Source organism: Sciurus vulgaris, assembly GCF_902686455.1.
Source record: "Sciurus vulgaris genome assembly, chromosome: 18".
Classification (NCBI taxonomy): Eukaryota; Metazoa; Chordata; class Mammalia; order Rodentia; family Sciuridae; genus Sciurus; species Sciurus vulgaris.
In genome coordinates, this window is record NC_136479.1 from 3451855 (window position 1) to 3462981 (window position 11127).

Here is an 11127-nt window from a genome sequence, read left to right on the forward strand (position 1 = left end):
AAAAACCTGGGAATTTGACCTTATTTGGAGATAGGGTCTTTGCAGATGTAACTAATTAAGATGAGATCATACTGGATTAGGGTGGATCCTAAATCCAAAGTCCTCAATGTTCTTACATGATAAGGAGAGAACACAGAGAGATGCACAGACAGGGAGAAGCCCATGTGAAGACACAGGCAGAGACTGGAGCGAAGAGTCTAGAAGCCCAGGAACACCAAAGGTTGCTGGTAGCAACCAGAAGCTGGAGGAGGTAAGAAAGATCCTCCCTAAAGCCTTCAGAGTGAGGGCAGCCCTGCCAACAACTTGATTCTGTGCTTCAGGCCTCTAGAATTGTGAGATAATAGATTTCTGTTGGTTGGTTAGTTCAGTTTTAGTTTTGGATTTGGTGCTTGGGACTGAACCAACAGACACATTACCACTGAGGTATATCTCCAACGCTTTGTATTTTTTGAGACAGGGTCTCACTAAGTTGCCAAGGCTGTCCTCAAACTTGCAATCCTCCTGCCTCAGTCTCCCAAGTAGCTGGGCTTACAAGTGTGTACCACTGTATCCAGCTAGAAAGTAATATAGGAACCAACATCTAAGCCTGTCCCTATGGGATCTTCCCCACATGCTCTTACATTAAGGTGGTGTTTATTGGCTCTTCCCCTACCACCTGGTATCCACATGCTCTGAAACTCAGCTTGAGCTGTCCCCAACCACAAAGCCTCTCCAACAACTGCTCTCCCTTCTCTGTACTTGCAAGCTGCTTATTTTTAGCCCTTGAGTCCACCTGCCTTATATGGTTTTCTATTCATCTCATGAGCATGGACTATCCCTTCTCCTTGGTTGTAAGCTCTTTGAGGACAGAGAATCCCAAAGATATTAATGGTCCTGAAGAGGAGCAGAAATGCTGATGGATTCCCCTGGCTGTTCATGACCTGTGATATTTGATAAAACTAGCAGCAACAGTCAATTTGCAGCATACATTCAACAGTAAGAACCTGTCACTATGGTCAAAGCCCTTTTAACCCCAAAAAATATCTGATATCAAAGAAGATTTTCGTCTTATAGTCACCTAACAGATCCATGCTATAAACAGGGCAAGTATTATTATCCCCATTTTACTAGTGAAGAAACAGGTGCAGAGATGGTAAGGGGCTTAGCAGTTATTTTGTGACAAAACCAGTGCTCCCTCTGCCCTCAAGTACTGGGGCCCCACCAGTTCAGAAAGGAAACCCAGGCAAGAAGACAGAAGAAAGAGATGAGATTGCCACCAGACTTCTGATGCAGTCACTGCTGTCCCCAAGCTCATTCTACTGATCTTTGCCTGTCCAAGGTGAGTGCTTGGCCCTTTCCCAGTTTTTTCCAGAACCCCCTTCCAGGTCCCAGAAAACACTCTGGTCTCTCAATCTCCTTGGATAAGTGGTAGGAAAACAAGTCATCTTCCACCTGATTCTTGGAATAAAGGTGGGGGAAAATGCCAACAATTGAGTAACCAACAAATTAGAGTGGGGTGTTTGACATGAGAGGAGGGAGAGGAAAGGCATGTGGATGCAGGTGTATAAGGCAGGTGGTGCTGGGACCTCAATGCAGTGTAAATGAGATATGCATCAGAGACACATTTTCCTGTTTACCTGTTGCCATCTAGGGGAAATTTATGCAAGATGACTCGGCTGGCCTAGGTCCTAACCCAGTAGCCACTTGGAGGAGGACCAGGGATAGCAGTTTTGGCAGCAACCCATTGGTGGAAAGAGTAAAGGGGCTTCCAAACCCCAGGGTTCTCCCCTGGCTTGGTGCTGGGTCAACCTCCCAGCACAACCCACTTCCTGTGAGTACAGAACTCCAGGCCAGATTTTGCCTGCACCTGCTTGAGCTCAGCTTTGTAGTCCCTGATCTAGTAGGATCCAAAAATATCTGTGAGGAAGGGGGTGGGGGGGACAAGCCAAGGGAAACCTGCTGGAGTCTGTGGAGGACCTAGGGAGACAGCCACTTGGCGAGGCATTCAAGGCCCTTCCCAACTGGCCCCAACCCATCAGGGCGGCCTCAGCTCCCCTGAACAGGAGCCTCACATTCTAGCCAGAGCTAGTTGCGACCCATTCCTGCCAGTGCAGTCCTCTGAGCTTCCCCACCTCCTGGCTTCCATCACTGTCTTCAGATGGCTCTGCCTGCGCAAATCATCTGCTCATTCATTAGACATTGTTAAAGGCCCTCGCTGAGCCAAGTGCTGTGCTAAGTGTTAGCGATACAGTACAATACTCCCCATTATCTGCAGGGGATACATTCCAAGGCCCCCAAAAGACACCTGAAACCACAGGGAACACAGAACCCTGCACATGCTGTTTCTTCCTATGTGTACATGCCTACAATAACATTTAATTTATAAATAAGTCACATAAAAGATTAATAACCCAATTAATAAAAATAGGACAATTAGGGGCTGGGGCTCAGTGGCGGAGTACTTGCCTGGCACATGTGAGGCCCTGGATTCGATCCTCAGCACCACATAAAAAATAAATAAGTAAAATAAAGGTATTGTGTCCACCTACAACTAAAAAAATTTTTAATAGAACAATTATAACAATAGACCAAGTGCAGACCAAATAGCCCATCTCGTAGAGTCCCTGCCTCTCATGCAGGAGGCCCGGGTTCGAATCCCCAGCACTCAGAGATTGTGGAAATAACAAACACACGAAACCAACTATAAAAATAGACCATAATAAAAGTTACTTAAAACTTATGAATTATTTATTTCTGGAATTTTCCATTTAATATTTTTGGAATATGGTTGATCACAGGTAACTGAAACTGTGGAAAGCAAAACTGCAAACAAGGGGAGCCACTTATGAGTGAATTAAACAGAAACACAGCCCTGTCCCCTCGGAGCTGACAGTCCAAACTTCCCTGCCATCCTCTACACTCCAATCAAAGTGTAGGCTGCTGGGGGTGTTAGTTAGATTTTTTTTCAGTGCGAGTCATCTCCCCAAATAGAAGGTCAGCTCCTGGGGCAGAGACACAGCCCGTTCCTTCCTGCAACACATAGCCTAGCCAGGACCTTGCAGGGCTAACCAGGCTGAGAGCTGGGCCTTATGGGAACTCCATATCTGCCTTTCCTCTCCCCTCTCATGTCAAACACCCCACTCCTCTGCCTCCCCCAAGTTCCTGGAGCATCCAAGTCTGTCCTCATACCCTCATACTTCTTTCTGATCACATCCTGCCCCTTACCTCATACCCAAGTCCATTCTGCTTCCCCTGACCAAAGGGTGGGTTCCCCAAGGACAGCTGCATTTCCCATTCTTCAGAACTCTGTGCTGAGCCCCTTGGCACCTAAGTCCTGGCACACAACCCACATTTATTCTTAATTGAAGGAAAAGGGAAGGATTCTCAAAGCTGTGTAGGGCAAGGAAACTGGGGAAGGAGTTGACGGGGAGAAAAGTTCCATCCTTCCTATTTCTTAGCACCCTTGCAATGAACCAGGGGAGCTTACCCTGGCTGGGCAACGTTCCACCAGAATCCTCCTGGGCCCAGATCTGGAACTAGATGCAGCAATAGTCACCCTGCTTTCCTGAGTTCCCCATAGCACTCTAAGAAAAGACAGGTTCCTGGAAGGGGTTCACCAGGAATGAAGTTCTCATGATGTTGTCATAATTAGGTCATCAGGCACACCACCCCCAGGGCAGCCCAAGGTGGCCATACCAGCTTGGAAAGAACTGGAGGACTAGGGGGAGGAGGTACTATAAGGCCCTGGGCTGAGAGAAGTGAATGGTTGGTTCCTAGTAGCTCAGGCACTCTAATTCTGATTAAATGAAATTCTGACTTAGTTTTATTACTTAAATAATTAATCACATTCTGGTTATTAATTATATGATTACATCCACTTCTGATTTAACTCTGGCACTTCAATTCTGATACTGCCACCCAACTTTGTAACTGGGCAACTCAGGAATGGCTGCTCCAGGAGGCCTCTGTGAGTGAGAATAAGGAAGTGACAAGTGGCAAACATGTCCCAGGATGGAGGTGTGCCTGGGACCTTGGCTGTGAGTAAAACCACCTGCAGGTTGGAGAAGAAAGAGGCTGAAACCAGATGGGACAAGACTGCACAAGTCTGGTTTGGTGATGCAGGCCTGTAATCCCAACAGTTCAGGAGGCTGAGGCAAGATGATCTCAAGCTCAAGGCCAGCATCAGCAAAAGTGAGGCACTAATCAACTCAGTGAGACCCTGTTTCTATAAAATACAAAAAAAAAAAAAAAAAAAGGACTGGGGATATGACTCAGTGGTTGAGTGCCTGAGTTCAATCCCTGGTATCAAAAAAAAAAAAAAAAAAAAAAAAAAAAACACAGACCAGAAAGAAATCATTCTCCAGAAACTGAGCTAAATCCCATTTGTTCCATTTGCTGAACTGTGCAGGCCATCTTCACCTCCTGCTTAGCACACCAGGCTGGGATGAAGAGACAGGAAGCACTAGTCAAACCCAGTTGCTGGGCAGCCTACACAGCTGAACCAGCCTTGGCTCCAGTTCTCTGGGCACTCACACTCACTCAGGAACAGGTGGAGGAAGCCCCACTCCACAGCTTGGCCCCTTTGCACTCAGAACCAGTGGCTTACCTATTATTGCCTCTGTGCTGTGATGCAGGGACTGGGTAAGGCCTTGCTCACCAAAGCAATGGGCAAGTCCACCTTCGAGATGCGCTCCTGGAGCTAAGGTCTTCTGCATCCTCTAAAACAATATCTGGGAGAGCAACAGTGCAAGCTGTTGAGCCACTGGCTCTCAACTGTTCTCATATGCACATCTTGCGAGAAGGGAAGATAGGCAGGTGCCAGTGTTGGGGAGGTAAGGGAGCCATCCAAAGGGATGTCACACAGTGGATACAAAGTCTGAAGGTTGGCTGCTCAAGTTCCAATGCTTGCCTGAAAAGATAGATGAGGAGAGGGCCAGGGGCTCTGAGGAGCCAGGGCTTCCTGAAGAACACAGACCACCCATCACTTACCCACCTCATCCTGAGGGGGTCCCACTGCTGGGTCATGAGAAGGGTACAGGCCTTACAACCAGGAAGACACCAAGGAGAGCTGAACCTGAACGCCTGTCTCCATACCACAGGAAAGAATAAGGACGAGGTCATCTTTTGTGTAACTCAGCATGTGCCTCCCATGCCAATTTCCACTTAAAAAACTAATCCTCATGGAGTCAAAATACAGTGCTTCACCCATAGTAGACCAGGCCACAGAGTCCGGAAGCTAATTTTGCCCTCCACTCTAAGGCATTTCAGCTGAAGTGGGCAGACTCTCAAGCACTCACAGGGACTGAAACACTGACTCAGGGCATCGCCTACAGCCTCCTCTTTTAGGCACCACCTAGTTCCTCCCTAGCAGTGGAGAACAGGATCTGGGCTTGGCTTTAATATCATAAACTTGGGGCAAGAGGCCTCCCTTTCTACCCCACAGGATCCTTGCCCATAGACCCACAAACACTCTTAGTCTTCTCTAGTGTTGAAAAATTTCTCTACCTCTACAAACCCATCTGTCCCTGCAGAGTATTACTGGTCTTTATCCCATTCAACTGAAGTTTTTAAGTCTTTTTTTTTTTTTTTTTGTATCAAGGATTGAACCCAGGGGCACTTAACTACTGAGTCACATTCCCAGCCCTTTTTATTTACTTTTTTGTTTTTGTTTTTGTTTTTGCGGTGCTGGGGATTGAACCCAGGGCCTTGTGTTTGCGAGGTAAGCATTCTACCAACTGAGCTACATCCCCAGCACCCTTTTTATTTATTTATTTTTTAATTTTTAATATATATTTTTAGTTGTTGATGGACCTTTATTTTATTCATTTATTTATATGCGGTGCTGTGACTCGAACCCAGTGTCTCACACATGCCAGGCAAGTGTTCTACCACTGAGCCACAACGCCAGCCCCCTATTTTTATTTATTTTTGAGACAGGGTCTCCCTAAGTTGCTAAGACTTGTTTTGAACTTGCAATCCTCCTACTTCAGCCTCAGAAGCCACTGGGATTAGAGTTATGCACCACCATTCCCAGCCCTTTATGTCTAAATATGTTGTCTCATGTCCTCACTAATTGCTCTTAAACCCCTCATTATATGTCAGTGACCTCAGGTTGTTGAAATCAACACCTCTTCCTCAACATCTCTGTGACATTTAATCCTGTGGAATACCCCTTCCTCTAGGATACATCCTTCCACTGACTGCCAAGCCACTGTCTCTTGGATCCCCTCCCATCTTTCTGAAATTCATTTATTATCCTCTTCCCTCTCCTACTCCTTAAGTCCAGTTTCTTCCAGGACTAGGCTTCAAATCTCATTATCTCTCTGCAATAGCTTCCTCAATTTCTGCCTCACTCTCATCTTTACACAAATGAATCTCATGTCCAGATTCCCAGGTCTGACTTTCCTCCTAGGATCCAGTCCCATCTTTCTAACCACTGTGATATATCCCCATCCAGGCATCCCACCAGCACCTGGCATTCAAGATGACCCAAAATAACCTTTTAGAATCAGTTCTCTCTTACACTCCTGGAGTCTTCTTCTGGTAAGACTGTTCTCCAGTACCTGGCATGAAGCCTGCCAGAACTCCCTTCCCCGCCCTGGCTCACCAGGTTGAGAAGCTCATTTGATTCCACCCCACCTCTCTGTGGAGGTTGCCCCTTCTCCCCACTCCCAGCCTTGCCCAAGTCCACACCCTCCCACTTAAATTCCTGGCATGTTTGACTAATCAGTTTCCTCTCATCCTTGCTCTGCTCCTTCCACCAACAACTGTGTATTTCACCAGAGCCCTCCATGGTTACCCATTGTCCAGAATAAAGCTGCCCTCCTCAGCCTACCAGTCAAGACCTTGCACTTCTGCCCCAACCTCGCCTTCCAAATAGATTTCCTGCTGCCCTCACTCCCATCTGCCCACCCTTATCCAAGAGAGAACAATGTACCTTTTCCTGGATCTCTTCGGGGCCCCATTCTTTTGATTCCATGAGTTGACTCATCCAGTTCCCTTTACATGGAATTTCCTTCCTAACATCTCCCCATGTCTGCATCCTACTTTCTTCAGGGCCCAATTTCACCTTTACTTTCTGACCTGCTCAGCTCAAGATAACCTGTCCCCTTCCTTCAGCCCACCTCACTTTTCCAGTAGGAGTCCGTACAAAAACAAAATGTCTGTCTGCATTCCTCTAGTACCATACCTAAAAAACAATAGCAACACAATAAACATGGGATCAGTTCATAAAACGATGAACTGCGACGAAGCGTTTGAAGGAAAAGATTTGCATACCCAAGCAACATTTACATGCAAGGGCTGTGCCATAGGAGACCTGGATTTGTTTTTGGAGGGGGAATACATCCAGAAGAGAGAAGTAAGCCTGGGTGCTCCACCCCAGTGTTCCACAGCAGTGGATTCCACCCATCCCACTCCTCCACCCATGGTGGATGCTCTGTACAGGATGCACAACATCTAGCCTTGTCCTTGTTCCTCAGGCCAGAAGCAGAGGCAGCCATCTTCCTTCTCTGTCCATACAGGTTAGGTTTCTTCCCAGCCCACATACCCAAGTGAGTACAGAATGGCCAGTGGGATGTGACTGCCCTAATCTGGACTTCAGAAAGGAGTAAGGGTACAAAAGCACTGGCCAAGGCATGAAGAGACCTGAACCCCAACTCTAGCCTGCCATGAACTTGCTGTTTGACCTTCACCACAAGCCACAGGGATATGGAACAAAATCATTTCTCAAACTTTGGTTCCACAGGCTACCAAACACGGTGTCACTGTTTTGGGGGGATGCATCCATAAGCATATCCTGGTCTAGCATTGCAGACTCTGTGTGGGAAATGGGGGAATAGATTTTCCCTACAGGGTCACCCAGCTGTGACAAGGTAGGGGTGGAGGGTATGGTTTTAGGGAGCTTGAAGGGCGTCTGAGGTCTGCTTTCTCCTCAAAACCCTGAGCTTGCTCCCTTCTCTCAGCAGCCTCCCCAGTGGATGGTGGAGTGCCCTGTTGAGGTGACAGAAATGAAACCTCCTTCTGGAAATACCACAGTGCGGGGAAGGCTCCTAACAGTCACAGTGTATCCTTGTCTTTTCAGGAGGGACACTGTAGCCCTAAGCCTAAAAATGGATACCCCCAGCATGTACCAATCCCTTGCTATTGGGATGCAGGGTGGGACCAGAGCAGTATGAGGGTCTACAAACCAGGGCTGGGTATGGAGGATGAAGGATAAATGGACATAGAACCCCCAGGTCACGGATCTCTGCATCGAGCAACAGGAGGGACAACAGGAAGCACAAGTGTACTCAATGAGCCTTCACCAATAAACATCAACCAATGACTTAAATCCAAAGAAATGCTTTCTGGGCACCACCTCCCCACCCCATCTTCCAGGGATTCAGAGGACAAAAAGCATCTCTCTTGCTCTCTTGGGAAACCTTTCCCAGGTGACCTTATCCACCCCACTTTCATACCCACCCACAGGAAAGGTTTGTCAAAGAGGCAGGAAGGGGACAGAAACAAATCCTGGTGGGTGAGATCAACACTACTGGATACGCCTGTCACTGACTCAAACAAATCCGTTCGTTTTTTTTTTTTTTTTTTTTTTTTTTTTTTTTTGTGGTGGGGTGTTTCTAGGAATTGAACTTGACCTCCGAGCCACATCCCCAGCCCTATTTTGTATTTTATTTAGAGACAGGGTCTCACTGAGTTGCTTAGTGCCTCACTTTTGCTGAGGCTGACTTTGAACTCACAATTCTCCTGTCTCAGGCTCCCAAGCCACCGGGATTACAGGCATGCACCAGTGTGCCCAGCTTCCATTCATTCCTCTGACCCTCCTTGCCTTCCCTGAACAATAAGGAGACCATCAAACTATCTCTAGGGTCTTTTTCCCTTTCTTTGCTTGGGCAGACCTGTCCCCATGCCCCAGACCATGGGGAGAACCCAGATAGTTACAAGGACTGGGGGCAGCAGGTTGAGGGTGGAAACCAAGCTGGTGTCTGGTGACAGGGACCCTTTTACTTCATCTGAGTCCTGGCACAGGTGGAAGAAAGAGGGATGCTTGGTCTCTTCGTAGGTGATAGGGGCTGCAGAGCCAACAACCCCAGTCCAGAGGGACATGGGGCAATGTGAGTACAAAGGAATGGCAGCACTGCACAGTCCCTACCCTTTGAAATGGGCAAGGAGGGACTTCTATGGCCACCCAGCTGAGGGCTGAGAGAAATGGGAGGCAAATACACAGTGGTGGCGTGAAAGGAGTTCAGGGACAATGACAGGACCTCTGACCAGGATGGTGCACTTCTAGGGGAAATCTACCACAAGGAAGGACTGTCATTATGGAGCATGGGGAAGCCACTTGGTAGCTTGGAAGCTCCCAGTAGACCCAGGAGAAAGCCATCTTTTGACTAAGCAATCCACAGCCAAGGCAGAGTGGTGATAAGGTGAGCAAGAGCAAGGAGGAAGGGGTACTTCCAGGGTACTTCCCAGTTCCTTCAGTGGGAGGAAAGATGAAGGATGTCCCTAAAAGGCTAGTAATTCCTATGGCCCTGCTGTGTGGAGGCCTCGAGGTGGCAGCTGGGGCTGAGCCTCGTAGAGGAGGGGCTGCAAAGGGGAGGGGGTGGCAGTGGCTTGAGGCTCAGGATCCAATTACAGGGCTGTTTCCATACTTAGCCACCTGACAGGCGCTTGGAATACTCACCCCTCTAGCCACTGCAGCCCCACGGAGCCCAAATTAACTCAAGGGCAGACAAGGGCAAAGCCCAGTAGCATGTGCTAGGGCCGGAGCCCCCTGCCTTACCCCTATTCCCCAGAATGGTTTTTGTTGCTCCTAACTCCTGTTCTTTGCTGGGATGGTGCCCCCACAGCCCCCTGTTGTCAGGAGACAGAACCTCGAAGACTGGAGAGACTGGAACCCTGGGTCTCCACATTCCCATGTACAGACACAGGTTAAAAGTTGAGCCTAGACACAAAGTGGGAGTCCTAGATTCCTAGGGGGAATCTCACAGACTCTCCCAAAAGCATCCCCAAGGGGAAGCTAGCCATTGGAGTCTTAGGAATAAGAGGTAACAAAATGATCTGGTGTCCCCTCTATAGCCTATAAATAACCTCCATGCTGCAACCCAAGCCACCGCCTCTGCCACACGAAGTGCTGAGAAGTCAAAGGAAAGCCCAGCATACTGAGCTGAGCTCCTTTCTGAAGAAAGCCCCTGCCCCTCAGAGAGTATCTCATCCAAAATGGGTCCCACTCCTCTCTGGACTATGTGTCTAATTCCGTTTCCAGCCCAACCCCCAACTCTATATCAAACACTATTATAAAATTGACTTCAACTCTACTCCAGTTTGCAAAATGATCCCCAACTTTGCCCACAGTGTCCACCTCTGTCCTCAGTCATGCAAACCCAGGGCTCCAGCCAGAACCAAGAAATTTGCCCTATCTCCCACCCAGTGGGTCACCCAAATGACCTCCAGCTCGTCTGTTATTTTGTCCATCTTGGAGTTCCCTCCAGGCTTGATTTGTGTGTGTGTGTGTGGGGGGGGGGGTCCTCTTTTCCAGCATCGGCCATTCAGACTCCTCTCTGACCCTAGCCTGAGTCTCAGGTTCATCTGCCTCTTGTCACTTCCTCTGACCTTCCCCAAAGCACCCTCACTAGCCCCCAGTCCTCTCCAGCACCTCACTTCCTCCACAGCCCAGACCCCAAGAAGGGTAACAAAAGTGACACAGGAAGGAGCAAAGCTTTGCCATCAGCTCTAAGCCCCCACTCCAGGGAACAGAAAACCTCAGGGAAGCATCTGGGGTAGAATGGGGTCCACTCATGCAGGGGGGCGTACCTGCTTGTCCTGAGAGCAGGAGTGAGGCCAGGAAGCAGCAGAGCAGGAGCAGCGCCCTCATGGTGACTGCCAAGAGAGCCCAGCTGCTCCTCGCCTCTATTTATATGGTGGGTATGGGCAGCAGCAGCATGCGAGGGCGGGGCGGGGGTGGGGGGCGGGTCACACAGTCACTAGGACAACTGGGCAGACGTGATAAGGAAGAAGCCCAGACCCCAACAGGCTGCTGCAGTTACTGGCCCTGGAAGGCAGGGTCAGGGACTGCATTTTTCCCCCCACCAGCCCTGGGATCATATGAGATGGAATGAAGGAGAAAAAGTGGGGTGTCCTTTGGGCTTA

At 48.7% G+C, this 11127-nt stretch overlaps 1 protein-coding gene across 3 annotated transcripts in view; it reads right to left on the reverse strand.

The window, feature by feature from the left end:
• Nucleotides 1–10878, reverse strand: part of SRL (sarcalumenin) — a gene marked incomplete at its 5' end in the record, with an annotated part of 40369 nt that extends 29491 nt beyond the window's left edge. The window contains 2 exons of one of the 3 annotated variants that reach the window (XM_079120025.1): nucleotides 4586–4888; nucleotides 10792–10836. In XM_079120025.1, coding sequence (XP_078976151.1) covers nucleotides 4586–4694 — 109 coding nt within the window. Of the gene's footprint in view, nucleotides 1–4585; nucleotides 4889–10791 lie in introns of all 3 variants that reach the window. The other 2 variants (XM_079120026.1, XM_079120024.1) reach the window with 2 other exon arrangements.
• Between the last annotated feature and the right edge of the window lie 249 nt (nucleotides 10879–11127).